The sequence below is a fragment of the Mercenaria mercenaria genome, chromosome 19 (genome assembly GCF_021730395.1).
Source record: "Mercenaria mercenaria strain notata chromosome 19, MADL_Memer_1, whole genome shotgun sequence".
In the NCBI taxonomy this organism is placed as follows: Eukaryota; Metazoa; Mollusca; class Bivalvia; order Venerida; family Veneridae; genus Mercenaria; species Mercenaria mercenaria.
In genome coordinates this window covers 45,614,679-45,635,738 of record NC_069379.1, presented here as the reverse complement: position 1 = coordinate 45,635,738, position 21,060 = coordinate 45,614,679, and the positions used below count along the sequence as shown (strand labels likewise).

General features: G+C 33.6%; 1 protein-coding gene across 1 annotated transcript in view; it reads left to right on the top strand.

Annotated features, from left to right (window-relative positions):
- The window catches only part of LOC123542904 (uncharacterized), a 195,577-nt gene that overhangs the window by 65,143 nt on the left and 109,374 nt on the right, over positions 1 to 21,060 (top strand). The window contains exon 10 of the mRNA XM_053531345.1: positions 19,318 to 19,488. Within this exon, the coding sequence (XP_053387320.1) occupies positions 19,318 to 19,488 (171 nt within the window). The remainder of the gene's footprint in view (positions 1 to 19,317; positions 19,489 to 21,060) is intronic.

Below are 21,060 nucleotides of genomic sequence, written 5' to 3'. Positions count from 1 at the left end.
TTAACATCAGTTTGTGTTTTTTATCCACCTTATAAAATTAGAACACAAATAAATTTAGTGTAAGCAATGCCAAAATCATTAAATTTCAAACTTTTTGAAGTGTTGACAATCTGATCAGTTCAGTGAGAGATTTTTTGATAAATTATTCTTAATTTTTCATGATATTTGAAAAGAAAGCTTTGAATAAATATAATAGATATGTTTATATTTGTTCAACACTTTGGAACTGAGAGTTTTATGATGGTGGAATAATAAAGATAAAATCTTAATTACCGTAAAAAATGGGGAACAAGCCCAGGCTGAAGATGAGTTAATAAGAGAAAACCTAATAAAAATAATTTTTTTTAGAGTTGAAACCTCTTTGGTTTTGATTTATCATTTATCAAAAAAAAACTTTTCTAGATAAAAAATATAGTTTTTTCGCACAACTATACCAAGTATATGTCTATGTCAGTGATATAACCGGCTCATATTCGTGTCTTTAATGCTATGACTGTTCTTACTCATTTTGGGGAATTAACACATACAACTCGCTTTCTGTGTTCTACTATATTTATTTTCAATATTTAATTCCAATATCCATGTCCATCACTTGTAACTTTGCATTTATTTACTAATATTTTTCCGTCAAACTTCTAACTCTACTTCCTTCTATCACTACCTCTTTTCTCTAACTCTTCAACTCCCTTTTTTCATTCATTCCTCAGCCCCTAAGATTTTCATGTATGAACACACCCTTTTACAAATATTATCCAATAGATATGTAGATTCCCATATCAATCATAATTAATTATTCTCATCCCAGTATGGTTTCTGCTACCTAGAATTCCCAGACTCAAAGAACTTGATAAGTAGGTGTTACTTTCTTTGAACCTTAATCAGGCATAACTATCCTCAATAGTTGGTCCAGTATTGTAGACATAGATTATATGCATCAATTTGTAACACCTGTATGGAACCCACATTCAAAGACTTATCAATTACTATCAGCCTGAAGCTAATGCTTTATAACTAATTACTTTTACATAAATCTCATTGTCTAAATGTTAAATGTATCTTGACAATTTATTTTAAACATTATATATAATATAAAAATTACATCATAAACATCACCCTGTCACACAGACCAGAACTGAATTTAAGTTTTGATGCTTTTTATCTTTGTTATTACTATAAGATTTGGTGCTGTTACAAATCATATCAAGGGCTATAACTCTGACACAAATATTTATGAATTATATCCCCGTTATACTTAGATTATTTTAATGATAGGGTATGCACTTTCATTATGTCTCTGTTATTACTGAAATATTTTGATTCAGACATAAACTAGGTGATCCTTAAAGGGGGATGTTCATTTCCCAGGGAAACATATTAGCACTCCAGCATGTCAATAATTAATAGTCATCTGCAAATTGGATACTCAGTTAGTGGTCAGCCAGATATATTTATCTTGCATATTAATTACCATCACATGTGTTTTATGGTTTGGCTTGATGTTATCAGTACTTTCTTTTTTCAAGATGAAAAGAGATTAAGGAAACGATGATTTTTGCTGCTGTAGTATTATTTTCTTTGCAATGCCATTCTCGCTATTAATATTCTTTGAGGTCGTGTAGTCACAGTTAGTAAACTTTAATTCGTCAATAGTATATAACTACTGAAACAAAATGCAAGTACCAAGTTGATTAAAGTTTAATTTATTATGGATGCATTTAATAAAAAATAGCATGATGTAATCAGTGATTAATTATATCAAATAATTATGAGATTACTGTATGTATACGCTGGTCAATATCAAATCGTAAATGTTATGTGCGCTGTCTGCAAATTCCATTTTTTCAATATTGTGATGGCAAATTTTGTATCTTTATAATTAAATGAGTTCTTATGAATTTTATTTCAGAATAAATTTGCAGTATAAAATCCATAGAATGAATTCAATACATTGTACACTCTAAGTGGACACCATGTAATGTGTTGGTATGAAACCTGGCCTGGGATTACAACAAAAATTACTCTCACTCAATACTCAAAGTTCAAATATACAAACTCAGACTCTGGTATATTAAAGTTATACTATACAATTACCATGTACTGAACTATACTTAAAAATGTAAAAGAACAGTGTAACAGTCACATATTCATGCTCTCAAAATAGTGTCATTATGCACCTCAAAAGAGGTCATTTCACATTTTATTCTTGTAGCTGTATTAATTACAGGATTACATGTACTAGATTATTAATGACAACTCCGTAGGTCAATTTTGAATTTTCAAAACCGGGTATTAATTGAAAAAGAAATGAATAAACTATCAAATAAACAATAATGAGAACAAACTATTTCCGATAAAAACCTAAATATTCATCTCTGTAGAAATTGTTCTTGAAATCCATAAAATAAAATGGAAATATCTCACATGTTAGTGAACAGTTTGGTCCTTGATCACATGCGTTCTGGCTGGGTACATACTGGCTACTTTGACAATTACCAGTTATTATATCAATGCACTTTTGTTGTTCATTGCAAATATATTGTATACATGTATAGTACATATTCCTGACTGAGAGATAATCACAGCAGGCCAGATGGTCAAGCTGGAAATGGATGGTCATGTTTGCTTCCAGTAATCACTGGGTAATAACACAAATGAAACGATGATTCTTAATAACCTGACAATTAGCTACATGCTATGACCACCTACCGCTACCAACATCCCCCTTTAATATCAACTGCATCATATATGGCAAGGTCAGTGTAATATAGATGTGTGTAAAATTTTTTTCTGGGATGGACAAAGGTAGGGGGCACCCACAGCCCAGAATTTTCCTCAGCTACTTAAATCAATCTTGCCAATTCTGACACTTCACACAAGTAATGCTTTGTTTCCTCTGCCAAATCAGAATTGCGTGGGGTATTAATCACTCCAGTGATAGCTCAAGCTTCCTCAGAAATGGTCAAGTGCACTGGTTCCTGACAGCTTTTATTTTAGCTGTGCTCATGATGAGCTTCTATGATTGTTGCAGGGAAGTTTAAAGTTGTCCATTTTTCTGTCTTTCACATGTTGTTAAATTTCCTAAACCACTATGGAAATTTCAGCCAAACTTCACTTCAGTAGTCGTTCGGTGGTCCCCTTTCAGATACAAAATCTAGGTCATCCTTGCAGAATTTTAGTTGCCATGGCAATAGAGGAAAAACTTTTAATATCATCTCCTTAGGACTTAAAGCCGATTGCAAAATACTTTCACAGAAATACTCCTGACTCTCTTCGAGATTTCTAACAGGTCACCAGTACATCGGCAGGGGTTTTCTTCATATAGCCATACAAAGGAAATTTTCAGGAACTGCTGGCCCAGTTGCAAACTATTATCTCCAAAATGTACCTTGATTGACCTTCTACAATTGTTCTCTTTTTCCAATAGATGCATATAACAGAAATTTAAATAAAGTCTTTTCAGAACCTGCTGCCCTATTTCAAGTCAGACTCACAGATATTTTTTCCTTTGGTTAACAAAACTGTTTAAACTATCTTGATTTATGAACATACCTGGCCTTGCGATATCTTGCAAAACATTGAAATTGTTGACTAAGTAATTTTGAACAATATTCTAAGATGACGCTCTGAAAATTGTTACCTTATTTTGAAACTCATGTAAGCAAACTAGGTTCAGTATGGTCCTCTTGTTTGTTATGTTTCTTACCTGACATTGCTGGATATAAATTATACAAGTTATACATTATCACACTGAAAGTGAAATGAAATGTGACTATGAATAAAGCAAGTTTTGTGGAATACAATGGTCCCACTGATGGTGTTACCATGGAAACTAGGAATTTGGATCAAGTTCAGCAGGAAATTATTGCATGGGTGAGTGTTGTTTATTTTGTTGCTGTGGAAACAGAAAAAAAAGCTCCGAAGGTCATTAGGACAGTATGTGATGGTTATAGTTCAACAGGAAAGTATTGTACTGTCCCATATATTTTTTTGTTGCTATGGTAATTAAGGTCACTGTCAACTTTGGCTTTCTTGTCCAAGTAGTTTAAAGGTGTGTGCTGGTTCATCACTTTTCTTGGGATGTAAAATTCTTTCATATGAGGAAGTCGCATACAGAAAGTGGGCAGTTATTACCCAGGTACCTGCCTGTGCCAAAAATAGTGCCAGAAGACTTTGAGGAAGTCAATGGGGTGGCATAGAAAGTGGGCAGTTATTACCCAGGTACCTGCCTGTGCCAAAAATAGTGCCAGAAGACTTTGAGGAAGTCTATGGAGTGTCATAGAAAGTGGGCAGTTATTACCCAGGTACCTGCCTGTGCCAAAAATAGTGCCAGAAGACTTTGAGGAAGTCAATGGGGTGGCATAGAAAGTGGGCAGTTATTACCCAGGTACCTGCCTGTGCCAGAAGACTTTGAGGAAGTCAATGGGGTGGCATAGAAAGTGGGCAGTTATTACCCAGGTACCTGCCTGTGCCAAAAATAGTGCCAGAAGACTTTGAGGAAGTCAATGGGGTGGCATAGAAAGTGGGCAGTTATTACCCAGGTACCTGCCTGTGCCAAAAAAGTGCCAGAAGACTTTGAGGAAGTCATTGGGGTGGGATAGAAAGTGGGTGGTTATCACCAAGATACCAGAAATAGTGCCAGAAATTGTGCTGGGAGATGACTTTCCTGAGTTTTCCTTCATAACCATTTACTTGGAAACTCGGGTACCTTATGACCTAAAATTTTTATCTGATTTAAAACACAACTAAAAGTGAGGCTTGATTTTTTGTTGACATTGATCTTTATTACCATAGCAACAAAGTCAAAGTATTTGAGAAACTGTCAGTCTCTAATTACTGCAGTGTCCTGTTGTGTTTTCATTTGCTTTGAGTTTAATACTGAATTTTTGTAATCATTTTTCTGTTTCTGTTTATTAATGTAGTGGACCCATTATGTCAATCGGCAAAATACGTAATTTCTCCATAATTATGCAATATCTGCATTTTCAGTTTTTTACACAAAGCCGTGTGAGCTTTGAGCTACATGTATGTCTGAAGAATGCAGAATTGCGTAACGAGAGTATGTTATCATACAGAAATTGCCGGGTTTCATTACGGGTCCTTTAAATTAATGGCAGCCTGTTGATGTAATCTGTGTCCCTGGATTCTGTACCAGTACTGTACTCTGCATGGTTTAGGCATAGAGTACAGACAAAATTGTTTTCTGTCGGAACGTCGCAGTTTCTGTCCGGTAACGTCGCAGTTTCTGTCCGGTAACGTCACAGTTTCTGTGGGAATGTCGCAGTTTCTGTGGGAACGTCGCAGTTTCTGTCCTGTAACGTCGCAGTTTCTGTCCGGTAACATCGCAGTTTCTGTGGGAACGTCGCAGTTTCTGTGGAAACGTCGCAGTTTCTGTCCGGTAATGTCACAGTTTCTGTATGAATGTCGCAGTTTCTGTGGGAACATTGCAGTTTCTGTGGGAACGTCGCAGTTTCTGTCCGGTAACGTCACAGTTTCTGTGGGAACGTCGCAGTTTCTGTGGTAACGTCGCAGTTTCTGTCCGGTAACGCCACAGTTTCTGTGGGAACGTCGCAGTTTCTGTCCGGTAACGTCGCAGTTTCTGTCCGGTAATGTCACAGTTTCTGTCAGGTTGTCACAGTTTCTGTCCGGTAACGTCGCAGTTTGTCAGGTTGTCACAGTTTCTGTCCGGTAACGTCGCAGTTTGTCAGGTTGTCACAGAAAACATTCACCTAGGGCTTGAACTCACAAACTTTTCAAAGACCGTTTAATATTTGATTAAAAACGCCCATATATTCATACCCACAATGTAGACTTCCAGAGCACTATTTCTTTCTTCCGTGTTTTAAGATCCACAAAATGGCAGTGTGTGAAGTAATACTTCAATCTTTTAACCTCATAAGATTTTGCTCTTTTCAATAATGCCATTTTTATGTGCCAATTTATTTACTTTTTGTTGGTTCGCAGACATTCAATTACAGAAGTAAAAAGATAAACCAGATATGACGTAATTCTGCCCCCATGCAAAGGTATACTTCTTTTCAAAAATATTTGAACACCTATAATTTTGTAAAGGTCCAAAGTTCGTCAGAATCTAATTTCATGTAAAGAATATAGATAATTACATAGTTAGAAAAGCATATTTCAATGGTTAGGGTTAGGTTGCATGCGAACTTAAACAGACATTATATTAGGCATAAATGGTGAAGTCATAAAAAAGAATGGATTCAGTAAAACTTTGTTTGTACTACGTTATTCAAGAATTCAAAACCTATGACAGATATATATATATATGATATAGCAACTATGGCCATATGGGATAAAAAAGAAATAACAAGAAATTAATATATATTTATGATAACAAAAAAGTGACACCCACATTATAACCATAGACATAATGACCTGTTTGTTGAAAAAAAGAAAAAGGTGTAGCAACTTTTGAGAGACACTGTAAAAGTTTAATCTTGTCACTGATAATGATATCAAGGCAGATTGAAAAGATTTCTTTATTTCTTCAGAAAATTAATGAATATTACAGATTGTAAAAGTTCTAAATGATATATCATTATAATGTACTTTTATAGTGTATGACAGGCGTATTCTTTGATAATGGCAGAAACTGAACTAAGGCCTATAAAAAAATGGACCGCTTCTTCAGGGTTGCCTAGAGATGAATAAAAATGTATCTTAAGTTTTTTTCAAGTCATGAAAAATGCACAGGTTATAACTTAATCCTTACCCTGCTATTTTTTTCTACAATGAACTTGTCCATCTTTCAGTTTGTACAACACCATTAACTGGTAAAAGGGGTGCTTACCAAACAGATACTGACAGAATGATGAACAGTGCAGATCTTGATCAGACTGCATGGATGTGCAAGCTGATCATGATCAGCTCTGATCACAAAAGCAGAATCAATCATGTCAAGCATGATGAAGGTTAATTCTTCCTAAAATGTCATCTGTTTCAGAATTATTTTGTATTTAATTTATTATTTTGATTCTTTGAAGTGATAAAGATTTTGTAGATCTGATGTAATTTCATGGCTGGTGATTAGGTCAATAAACATAAGCTGCCTGTACCAACCCAAGTGCCACACTGACCTCTGTAATACAGTCAAACCTGTCTGTGTAGACCACCTTTGGAGAACGATAAAAGTGGTCTTTGTTCACAGGTAGTCGCTCAACACAGGTCATTTTTCATTGTTTATGGTAAAACAGGATGAGAGATACCATAGAAATGCATGTACAATGCACACCCATGTATAAAACGCATCCCTGGTTAAAGCCCGAAACCCTGGGAAAAAAAACGTTTTAGACAGTTTTTGGTAAACTGAAATTGTAAGTAAAAGTTTACATTGACATCGGTAATCTGTTTAGCTCTGGGGCAAGGAACGTCATTGGTCTCGCTATACTATAGATATTTACCTTGAAAATAAAAATGGTAATAATGGCCTTTATAGGTAGGTCTTATAATAGTGGCCTTAATTCAGAGACGCTCTGTAGCAGGAGAGGTTTGACTGTATGTTAGACTACACTGTATAAAAGTGGAAAGGGTTTCCAGGGTTCCAAAATGAATATACAGTCAAAATTCATTACCTCAAACTTGGATAATTGGTACACCAACCTTCTCTTACCTTTATAATGAATTTTGTTTGATAACTCACAACAACAAATCACTAAAACTTTGGCTGGTCCCCATTGAGTTCAAGTTAACTAAGTTTGTCTGGTCCCCATTGAGTTCAAGTTAACTAAGTTTGACTGTACCATAATAATTGTGATGTATTCTTTTAAATATACATTTTGAAATGACCTAGTTGGCAGTGTTCCTTCAGATAAAGTTATCAATTTTATTTGCTTGACAATATTCAGTTACCCTTTTGATTCTTCTGCATGTGGGACGATATGGTTCCAATTTAATTTTGAATGACTATATACTAGTATCAGTTGATTGAAAAAACAATATGTGACCTGCGTTAAAGTAGTTCTGCAGTTTCAATGAACTGGAAGTCGTAGCATAATTATTTATCTTGATTACATAGAATAAAATAAAAATTGTCCAACAAGTTAATTGCTAGTCTTGAGTAAAGTTATAAAAATAGCAACAGTAATTATATTTCTAAAGATAAACAAAACTGAAGCAGCATGAATTATTTCTAAATAATGTCTTGTAGCTTGGTCATGCTGTCACATAACTATGACATCTGTACTGGTTTTTTCAGGGTGATACAAATGAACTACAACTTTCCATCATGATAAAACTGAAATAAATATGTGTGAAATTTGCAGAATTCTAATATTATTTGCAAATATCTGAAGAATAGGTGCATATACATACGTTAAGTCAATTACAGAAGAAATGTCAGTTAAAAAAATAATGTCTTATACAGAATTTAAGCAACGTCAATAATTTCCATTATGGCAGTAATGTCAACTATGGAAGTAATTATGAGTCATGTCAGTTACAGAAGTAATGTCAATCACAGAAGTAATGTCAGTTACAGAAGTAATGTCAATCACAGAAGTAATGGTATTTACACAAGTAAAGTCAGTTACAGAATTAATGCCAGTTAAGGATTAATGTCATATGTAGATACAGAAGCATTGTAAATTACAGAAGTAATGTCAGTTACAAAAGTGATGTCAGTCAGACAAGTTTTGTCAGTTACCAAAATAGAGAAAAATGGAAACTTCACAGGTCGCTCAACACAACAGAAACAAAAATGTTGCAGGCTCAGTTTGATTGAGCCTGTTCATGGACGGTAGCGAAAATGCATGCTACTGTCCACGCCCTCTAGCCCCGGGTTGAGCAGAACTCAACATTTACATATGCTAAAAGTACAAAAAGCAATTTAGAGACATCAGCAGATGTATTCAAACGGTGGTGAACATGGAACCTTCAATGATACACGTGTTGAGGCGTGTAATTCCATGAAGAGCGGCGTTTGGTCCCCAGATAAAGTAAAGGGTTTGCCCCAAACGAGAAAACAAAGTCATGTTGGTTATGGAAGTAACATCAGTTACAGAAGTAATGTCAATTTGATCTGTGTAATGTATGCCCTAGTTCCATCTTTAAGTAAAATGCCCAGTTTTGCACAGTAATTTAGTAGTCTGACATCAAAAAAGTTAGTCAAGTAGCTATTTAAAATGTGAAACACTAAGTTCTAGGTCTTGGTATGTTTGGGTCAGTTTTATTTTGTAGTAAAGAATTTAATTTCACCTTGATTTGTTTCAAAATTTCAATATATACTGAGTGCTTAAACTCTACCAAGAAAAAAGGTGTAAACGATCAAGTGCTTGATTTTTTGCTGGATTTTTTTTAAAACGACCTCAAGCAAGCTTTCATTATAAATCACAAATCTGATGAAATTTTTGTGAACAATAAATTTTCTACTAAGTAGATTGTAATGAAACTTCTCACATACGTAAATTACCACATTGTCTACTATCTGGTTACATGGATGATCTATAACTGATATAACTTCAATAATTGACATTACTTCTGTATTTGACGTTACTTCTGTATTTGACATTACTTTTTAACTGGTATTTCTTCTCTCTAAACTGACATGACTAAATAAGAATTACTTCCACAGCTGTTTCAGCATGTTTGGACTGTTAATGTACGTTACATAATTATAGCTTTCAGTACCAAAAGAGGAATGCCAAAATAGCGTATGTAAAGAAGACATTTTCTTTGAATAAACCATGTAAAATGTTTAACTTTAAACATTCATCAAATTTAATGAAATGTACGTTTCTTGATGTTTATTCATATTAGGTTTCCTAATACGGCAGTCATGATTAGTATTTAATACGTCTACCTTTAGAACGCGATATCCATTTTGGACTTTCCGTGACATTATCAGTAACCAATGACATTTTGATAGCCAATCATATTGTTATATCTTTTACAGTACTTAAATTCCAAAGTCAATTTAATACACTGTCAGACAATACATGGCAATTGTAGGTGTACATGTTTATAAGATGGTTGTAATAGAATAAATGAAAATTATTACATTTTTTTTTCAGTGAAAATATTGCAACATTAGAGTGAAGTTATTGTAATATCAAAATATTTTCTACATGTGAACACCAGATCTCGCGTTTTCAGCTCACGTGAACATAATTATATATGTGGTATTTCTTACACAGAAACTTGAACTGGCTGCAAAACACACCAGACATTATCTTTCTTCTAGATACTACATTATACAGAAAGTTCATTCTAGTACAGGTTATTAATTATTCAAGAATTAAGTTTTTGAAATATCATGAAATCTTTTGAGATATTTGATTTCTTATCTGATATTCCGCTGGACATTTCAACCAAAGTGAAATCATACAATTTTGTGGGTATGAAATTTTATGGCTAAATTGTCTAAAATGGCTGAATTGTTGGGGTATAAAGTCATGTCTTTATCCAAAATGGCTCACTGTTTTGTTGGTGTATAAATCTGTAGATTTCCACTTACTAAGATAGAAGAGTAGGATTTTTGATTGCTAATTTTGAAATTTAATTTCATGGATAGCTACAATCATGAAATCCACAAAAAGCAGTTCCCCACCAAAAATAGTCCCTTAGGAATATGAATGATTTCATGGTAATTAAATGTATTGTGCGAGGTTTAGCGGGTAGCGATAACCAAAATTGATCAGGAAACATCTGATAATAAGATCAAGTTTTGATAAAAGATCGTCTTTTAAAACCATTGAACAAGTTCTTTTTAACGATACAACGGTTCTCAGCTTACAGAATTTTTTTATCGCGACTGTACGATAATGTAAAGATACATAATTCCTTATAAGCTTTAAATAGACCCGTATTGTGATAGTCGTAAATTTGTTTAAATAAACCCCACTATCATGAATTGGTAATTTAAAATTTGTCAATTTATTTAATTCTGAAGAACCGAGTACTGCTGTACAATATGTCAGGGCTCAATGCAGAAGTGACTTAACCAAAATTAATAGAAGAAAAGAGAAGGGTTCATTTTGCTCCAACATTTTGTACAAACATTTTACATGACTTTGGATAATAAGGCATGGAATTTAAAGAAAACTTTTTATAAGTCTGTGAATGCAAATGAAAAAAAGTGTCGCTGTTATAATTTATTAGTTTATGAACTTATACAAGCATTCAATATTTGGAATTATTGTATCCAAGACGATGTGATTTATATTCATATACTTTGAGGATTAACTGAATTTTAACTTCTGGAAAATAGCTGAAAGGAGTAATTTTGAAAGAAAAATTTGAAACATAATTTATATATTTATTTGTTTTAAGAGTTTTAAATTGTTGGAACTTTAATGTTAAATTATTTGAATGCAAGAAAAAGTTTATGATAAGTTCTGACTGGATTGTTAGGATAAATACATAGCAATAATCTTATATAACTTGTGATAAAATTCTGAAAATAATCTTGAGCACAAAAGATTTTAATAACTTTGTAGATTTATTTATTTTTTTAAAGAAAATTTGTTAAAGTATCACTGATAATTTATAGTTTTGTGGTTGTACTTTTCTTAACCCTTTCACTGCTAAATTTCTATAATGAACTTGTCCATCTTTCAATTTGGACAGTACCATTAACTGTTAGAAGGGGTGCTTACTAGAAAGATACTGACTGAATGGCGAACAGTGCAGATCATGATCAGACTGCAAAGATGTCTACTCTCAGGGCTCTCATCAGATGTTTACAAGCAGTCAGACTGGGCCCCATTCCATTTCTGCATGTTTACAAGCAGTCAGACTGGGCCCCCATTCCATTTCTGCATGTTTACAAGCATTCAGACTGGGCCCCCATTCCATTTCTGCATGTTTACAAGCAGTCAGACTGGCCCCCATTCCATTTCTGCATGTTTACAAGCAGTCAGACTGGGCCCCATTCCATTTCTGCATGTTTACAAGCAGTCAGACTGGCCCCCATTCCATTTCTGCATATTTATAAGCAGTCAGACTGGGCCCCCATTCCATTTCTAGATGTTTAAAAAATTAGATTGGGCTTTTATTTCATCAAATAAAGTAAGGTACAATGAGAAATACAAACATATTAAAGGTATACTAGACCTAAATTTCATATTTTATTAAAAATCTAAGCAATGGTGATTTAAAGTTTATGTAAACATGTAATTAAAATGTTAATATGTATCATCAGTGCTATGCATAAAGCTTGAATTAGTACACATGTAATACATGTACATAGCTAAACACAGTATAAATGTGTAGTTATTGAAAAACACTGGAAGTTTTTTTCTGTATAAAGGACTGTAACTGCATGATATTAACTATAATATATCTGATACACAATAATTGGACTATAGTTAGAATTGTTAGGTTTTTTACATTTAAGTATATCTAAGATAAAATATTTCAGTGAAATGGCATCGGGTCCTTAAGTTGGCTTCCAGATCTTGAGCATTGATCCTATAAGTTTTGCTCAGATTCTTGGCATGGTCCTTAAGTTTGGCTTCAGATTTTGGCATTGGATCCCATTAACGTTTGGTTCAAATCTTGGGCATGGTACCTTAAAATTATGGCTCCAGATCTGGCATTGGTCCTTAAAGTTTGCTCAGATCTTGGCATGGATCTAAGTTTGGCTTCCAGATTCTGGGCATTGGTCTTTAAGTTTGGCTCCAGATCTTGGGCAATGGGACTTTAAATTTTGGTCTTCCAGTCTTGGCATGGTTTACCTTTAATTTGGCTTCCAATTATTGGGCATTGATACCTTAAAGTTTGGCTTCAGATTTCTAGGGCATTGGTCGCTTTAAAGTTTGGTTCAGATTCTGGCAATGGTCATAAATTTTGGTCCAGATTCTTGGGCATTGGGTCCCTTTAAAGTTTTGGCTTCCAGATTCTTGGGCATTGGGTCCCTTTAAAGTTTTGGCTTCCAGATTCTTGGGCATTGGGTCCCTTTAAAGTTTTGGCTTCCAGATTCTTGGGCATTGGGTACCTTTAAAGTTTTGGCTTCCAGATTCTTCATTGTGAAATTATGTTAAGCAAGTTAAGGTGGGTCAATTGTTTGAATGGGCTTGTTTTTAGTTTGCAGTTCTATTTTGATACAAGTTGTATGAAAGACATTAATAGTTTCTTTAATAAAATTTAAACCTTTTTTTCAAACTTAGGTGTACCTTTTGAAAAGGATACAGTCTATGGTATACATTCTGTTTGCAGAAAAGATCTAGTAATATTTGTTATGTATACAAAGTCAAAGATTTCACCTACTTTTCTTTTCTTATATTTTTGTAATTGATCGTAACATAATTTCATATTTAAACATATTTTTGTCCAGTAAATGCTATTGTTGAAAGTGTGTTTATTACCTATAACATCAACACAACACTATTATATGCTGTCTTATCTCACTTAAAGTAACAGAGAAAAAATTTATTCTTTATAATCAAATTCTTAATATCTTTCTCTGCTATAACTAGCATTCATTTTTCAATCTCTGCTTTTGTTATCATGTATAGATAATTTGTGTACATACACTGATATTGGAATGGCCCTGATTTTAGTTGGTAATTTGAAATTTGAGCAGGCAGCCATTTTGATTATGTTTAGATTATATTCATACAGAATTCAATTAAGTATTTAATACATGCAATTTAAAAGATAAGGGTGTTTTTCTGCAATTATGTACACACACTTCAACATACTGTCAAATGTTGTTAATGTACATTACAATCAGGTATTTTATTGCTGATATTTAATAAATGCGTTAAAGAGAATAATTTACCTAATGAATTATCTTTTATTGAAAGCTATTTTCTGAATAGAGGTTTCTGAATTTTACCTCATTCATTCATTCATTCATTCATTTGATCACTCAATCATTCATCTATTCATTTTTCATTCTACATTCATTCAATTCAGTTCAATCAGTTGGTCAGTTCATTTGTCCGTTCGATTGACCGATCAGTCAGTCAGTCAGTCAGTCAGTCAGTCAATCAGTCATCTCATCCCATCCCATCCCATCCCATTTAATCCCATGCCATCCCATTCCGTCCTGTCCTGTCTATTCATTTTTGAATCCATACATTCAGATCAAGAAATTTTCGTGATTTTTCAAACTTTGAAACTGAAGTCGAAAATATGCAGAATCACCTAGTAATGAGTTTTCGGTTAATTTAAGCTGTCGTTACGTAATTACACTGTCAATGTATCATTTTGAAATGAGTGAGAAGTATAAAAAAATTCTTGACAAAATAAATCCATTGAATAATCAACCAGATAAAACAGACCGGTTTATCTTTTAAATTATCTCTGAAAGAATTAACCAGTCTTAGGAGATATTTACCTGTATTAGCCACTGATCTACTGTTGTCAAATATCCTTTATTTCGCTGTTATTGAACAGGGATTATTAGCTTCTGTTTTGGCATATTTTTATTTGGTTGTGTTTTGTTTTTACCCCTGCAGAGTCTATAATGACAGTTTACATTGCATTTATTAGGTGAACAGATTACCACAATGGAATGTAGTGTCATAATATTATTCAGTGTTTGAAATTGTTTTTTGTCCAGTGAGATTGCGGTATTTTTCAAAAACTGATTGAATTTAAATTACTTCCCCCCTCACCGTTGTGGGTTTGAGTGTTGCTTAGTTGTAGAATTCTTCCATCCATCTAATGAAAGGTCGGTTGTTCTATCCAGGTGCCCGCCCGTGATGAAATAATGCCCTAAGGGGCACCTGGGGTCTTCCTCTGTCATCAAGGGCTGAAAAGTCACCAGTTGACCTAAAATAATTTCAAGATTAGCGTATTAATAAGTCATGTTTTAGGGTTAAATTGTCTATTAGAGTATTATTAAGTTGTGATATAGGGGACAATACTTAAGTTAGGGTAGGCTATTAGACATTATACTTCAAATTAGTTTAAGGGTAGGATATAGCCTGGCTCCCAGGCTGTATAGTTATTTTTCTTAAATACTTAAAACCTTTTATAAGTAATTTTAAGCCTCTAACCCTTACCATGCTGGACACTATTGATTCTGCCTTTGCGACTAGTGTAGATCATGGTCAACCTGCACATCCATGCAGTCTGATCATGATCTGCACTGTTAGCTATTCAGTCAGTATCTTCTTGGTAAGCAAGTAGGTAGTTATGTTATTACATGCTGTGGTATAGTATATTATTACATGCTGTTATAGTTAGGTAGTTATGTTATTACATGCTGTGGTGTAGTACATTATTACATGCTGTTACAGTTAGGTAGTCATATTATTACATGCTGTTACAGTTAGGTAGTTATGTTATGCTGTTGTAGTTATAGTTATTTATTACATGCTGTTGTAGTTAGGTAGTTATGTTATTACATGCTGTTGTAGTTAGATAGTTATGTTATTACATGCTGTTGTAGTTAGGTAGTTATGTTATTACATGCTGTTGTAGTTAGGTAGTTATGTTATTACATGCTGTTGTAGTCAGGTAGTTATGTTATTACATGCTGTTGTAGTTAGGTAGTTATGTTATGACATGTTCTGGTAGTTATGTTATTGCACGCTCCTGTTGTAAGTTAATTATGTTATTGCATGCTGTTGTAGTTAGGTAGTTATGTTATTACATGCTGTTGTAGTTAGGTTATTACATGCTGTTGTAGTTAGGTAGCTTTCATTTCTATGCATAATTTTTTTCTGTATCTAGGGTAAAAGAAAAAGACATAAGGTGCACTTTATTGGATTGAAAATACCTAAAAGGAAATCTAAAAAAATTAAGAAGGTATATCATAATGGTAACAGCACAACAGTATAGAAATGGTTTTGTGGTAAATGTAGAAATGGTCTTGTGGTAAATGTAAAAATGGTCTTGTTGTAAATGTGGTAAACTGTTTAAGATTGTGGTAAATTGCAAAGATTGTGGTAAATTGCACAACATTACACATTGTCTGTAAAACCCGAATGTAATTTTAGCACACAATATATAAAGTCAGTGTCTTGTCTGTATATAGTATAGTATTACATTGCATTAATTGCAATGCTGAATCAGATAGATATTGTAGGATTTAAAGTTTCCATGGTTATAATAGAAGAGATGGGTAAACTGTATGTTGTCATGGTTGCTTTGTGGTAAATTTATAAATTTTAAGTTTTTTTTTTATAGTTGTTAGAATGTTGACTACCCCAGGATAGTCTGTCCCAAAGCATAAAGATGTTAATTTACATTGATGATGCCAAAACTATGTAATGGTTTTATTTCACTCCCATAGTGACAAACATGGGATAAATAATATCAATTTTATGAAAATTTATTTGCCCCGATATTAGAAATTTTACACACACAAAAAAATAACCTGGAAATTATGTATTATTATGCTAACTCAGAAAGCTTAAGGTTTTTAAAGCAATCCATTCACAAATAAAATTGGAAGTGATTTAAAAAAAAAAATTGTGTCAAAATTGACTGAAATTTACAATAGGGGAATTCCCCATCTATATGTTTAATGAGGAATCAAGATAAAACCTTGTTACAAAATATTTTAATCAAACAATCATTTAATTACATTATACGGAAGCTGTTCAGGTCAGTTCTCTTAACCCTTACCCTTCTAAATTTCTAAAATGAACTTGTCCATCTTTCAATTTGGGCAGTACCATTTGTTATTCAAAAGGGGTGTTCACTGAAAAGTTACTGACTGAATAGTGAACAGTGCAGGATATGCAGGCAGATCTTAGCCTGCACTGGTCGCAATGGCAAAATCACTCACCGCCAGCAGGATGAAGGTTAAGTCAATTTTGGGTCTCTAATTTTAAAACAGATTGGTTTTCTGTTTACTGTCAAAACAATGATGTTCTTCTATTCCCAGAGATATGAAAAGTTCTTAAGTGTTGTAAATGAAAAATATTTATGGTACTTTATAATGTTTCAATTGATACTGATAAAAAAAACTTGAAATATGTGTTTAAGCCTGCCCTTTGATCCTATAGTTAGTCTGTTCTGGCATTTAATTTAAATACTGTATAGATAAGGTGTGCAGGTTTATGCTCAATTTATTGACTAAATAATTCCATTGGAGTTTATTTCTAAAACACTTAGTTACAAGACTGATAGGAAATCAATTAATCAAGACAGATGGAGTTTAGAAGAGTTACCGTAAACAAGATACTTTTGAACGACACTAATATTTTAACAGTTTTTCAAGCTAGTTGCTAAGAGGTACTTGTAATGTAAAAACATAAAATAAAAGAGAGGAAAGCCTTTGCTTACATAACTTCTCCTCAATGCCATATTCTGTTTTAAAATTTTCTACATTACTATTATACAGAAAATATTTGAAATAAAATATTTTGAAATTTACGGTAACATAAAAGAAGTAAAAGGAATTGATGAAGAATGTATGATGATTATTAATGAGCTGCACCATGAGAAAACCAACATAGTGCATTTGCGACCAGCATGGATCCAGACCAGCCTGCGCAGGATCCACAATGTTTGCTTTCAAGGCCTGTTGCAATTAGAGAAACTGTTAGCAAACAGCATTGATCCTGACCAGACTGCGCAGATGCGCAGGCTGGTCTGGATCCATGCTGGTCGCAAATGCACTACGTTGGTTTTCTCATAGAGCGGCTCAATTTGTCCTTCGTCAGTGTGAATAGGAAATTATTTCTAAATATATTTCTTTATGTTAATTTGAAAGTTATGGCATGCAGATTTTTAAAATGAATTTTATCTTACTTACATAATAGAAATAGAATCCAGTCAGTATTTATGCTTTTTCTTTATGATATTAAGTAGTCAACCAGTAAATCAGTGCATTACTGAAAAATTCTTCCTTCTAGATATTGGTTGCATCTACACAGATTTTTCTAAAATATAGTTATTTGACACTGTCCAACTGGATATTTCTAATAGCACTGAAAAAAGTTTGAAAATATGAAATTATTAGTTCCAATGTGGATTACTTTTTTTCGTAAAGAAAGAAATTGATTGGATGAGAGGATTACCAAATCACTTGACATGTATAGCTTGTGATATGAATTCTTGCGTTTGATTGGATGATTGTGAAATAGCAGTAACCAATCAGAATGTCTGTTCAAGTAGTTCAGTATATTGACTTGCGTCACACCATTGATGTAAATCCACCGTCGTATCATTATATTCCATATAAGGTAAGCGATAGAATTATATGTCAGTTTTTCACTAACAAATGTTTCACTTGCTAGTCTGTAGTAATTTGTCTGAAAGTTACTCATAAATTTGTGAAGGTTGTTTAACAGTAGATACAGCCTGTCATCAGTCATCAGTTATATATTTTAATTCGGGCTGCATTAGCCTTTTATATTGACCTATTATATTCAGACTGACAACAGCTTGTGTTGTGTAGTCAGGCTGTCAATTCAGCCAGTGTTGTATAGTCAGGGTGTTGTCAGCCTGTCATGTTAGGACTGTTGTCAGCCTGTTATGTCAGGACTGTTGTCAGTCAGTCTTTTATATTCTGTCTGTTGTCAGCCTGCTATCTTCAGGCTGGTGTAAGGACTGTTGTCAGCCTGCAACATTCAGGATGTTGTCAGTCTATCTTATATATTCAGGCTATTGTCAGCCTCTTATGTTCAGGTTGTTGTCAATCTGTCATGTTAGGACTGTTGTCATCCTCTACCTTCAGGCTAATGTCAGCCTGTTATGTTCAAGCTGTTGTCAGCTTCATGTTCAGGCTCTTGTCAGCCTGCTACCTTCAGGCTTTTATCAGTCTGTTTTGTGTGGGCTGTTGTCAGTCTGTTGTGTTCGGGCCGTTGTCAGCCTGTTTTGTTCAGGCTGCCAAAAAACCTGTTTGATTATCAGGATAGATCCAATAGTCTGTAATCTACCTTGCTGTCAGATCTATAGTATAATTTGAACAGGTTTTGTAACAATAAAAGATAAAGAAAGGCAGAAAAAATAATCACTATTTATAACAATTTATACCATCCAGTTAAATTCTATTAGCTTGCTTTTGCAGCTTCAGTATTTAAAGTGTTCTGACACTCAAAGCTTGACTCTGTCAAGTGTTCTTTGATTGCCACTGTAAAATCACAAGATGAGGAATACAAGTTATCATGCAAAAAAAAAAAAAAAAACGTTAAGGAGCATGTACTTGATACCTTATTTGATATTTATTGTATGAGACTAACATCTATTTTTTGTTTGGTTTTGTTTCAGAAAGAGAGGGCTGCTTATTTTAGTTTTCTGCTATGTTGGAATGTAACAGTTTAATGTTGTGAAGTTAGAATATAATATATGTATGATGTGATGTTAGAATATAACATATTTATGTTGTGAAGTTAAAGTGTTTTTCATCTTGCTTTATCTGACAATTTGCTTGAACTTTTTTAACAACCTTCACAGGAAGAGCTTCTGAGTGTTAGGGAGCAGATCACACTTGTGGAACAGCAGGCTCTTGAAGCCAATAGCCATTCAGATGAATTACGAGCAAAATTAATTGAACTACAACTGCGGGAACCCACTAAGGAAAATATTGAAGCGCCACTTTCCCGCGAATCATCGGCAACATTATCTGTATGTCATGCACAAAGATTGAATGAATGACAGTTTTGCATTGATTAACAATTGTTGTTATCTAACGTTTTAGTAATCCTAACACCTCTCCCAACTCAAAATGGAATGGTCCTTGGTATATGTTGATTGTCCCATCACAGTTTTACAAGGGTGAAATGGTACATGCATCCAAAGATGCCTCTGTTTTCATTCATCATGATCATTTCATTATTTAGCATCACTGTGTATTTGCATTAGTCGTTTTATATAGAGTAAATCTAACCAATACAGTTGAAATATTGATCAAAAAGTTCAAACATAGGCAGCCACTCAAGACATCATATTCATCCTCCACACAAAACAGAATGATGTAAATCTTTAAATACTGTTGTGTACAGCTAAACTTAGTCCAGCTTTGGCTTTCTCTAAATCTTCTGTAACTCTTAATCTTGATCATCTGCTTCTTTGGAAATTCTTGTAAAATGTTTACAAATTTTAAAACATCTTTAGCTCAACTATTCGAAGAATAAGTAGAGCTATCCTACTCACCACGGTGTTGGCGTCTGCGTCACACACTGGTTAATTTTTTCGTACCAGTCCACATTTTGACAAAGTCTTTTGAGATAAAGCTTTGAAACTTTCAACACTTGTTTACCATCACCATGTCCAGTTATAGGCAAGAGTACATAACTCTGTCAAGCATTTTGACTGAATTATGGCCCCTTTTGACTTAGAAATCTTGGTTAAGTTTTTCATACCAGTTCATATTTTGACAAAGTCTTTTGAGATAAAGCTTTGAAACCTTCAACACTTGTTTACCATCACCATGTCCAGTTGTAGACAAGAGTACGTAACTCATAAGTTTTTCGTACCAGTTTATATTTTGTGTAAAGTGTTTGACATATGTCTTTGAAACTTTTATATCTTGTTCAGTATTATAGTCTCTATCAATAGGCAAGAGTACATAACTCTGTCATCTTTTTTGGCTGAATTATGGCCCTTTTTGAACTTGGAAATTGGTTCTGTTTTCGTATATGCCCATGTTTTGTCAAGACTATTTGACATATGGCTTTTAAACTTTAAACACTTGTTTATCATTATGATTTCCATCTGAGTATATAACTCTGACAACTATTCTGGCTGAATTATGGCCCTTTGTTGGACTTTGAAATTTTTGTCAAAACTATTTGAACTGTGGCTTTGAAACTTTTAACACTAGTATATCAACATGATTTCCATCTGTAGGCAAGTGTACATAACTCTGTCAACTATTTTGACTGAATTATGACCCTTTTTGGACTTGGAAATTAGTTAAATTTTTTATACAAGTCCATATTTTGCCTAACATATAACTTAACATATTTGCCATCATGGTCACACATTGCCATTTAGTGCAAGACTAATCGAAATCCACAAATACAGAAACATTTTTTGTTTAATCCATTTTTTTCTTTTGTCTGAAAATCTTTGGAAATATTTTGACCCCATTCTTCAATCAATTCTTCGAATAGTCGAGCGCGCTGTCATCTGACAGCTCTTGTTTAATCTATTTATAAGATCTGAATTACTAAGAATATTTGAACACTATATAAA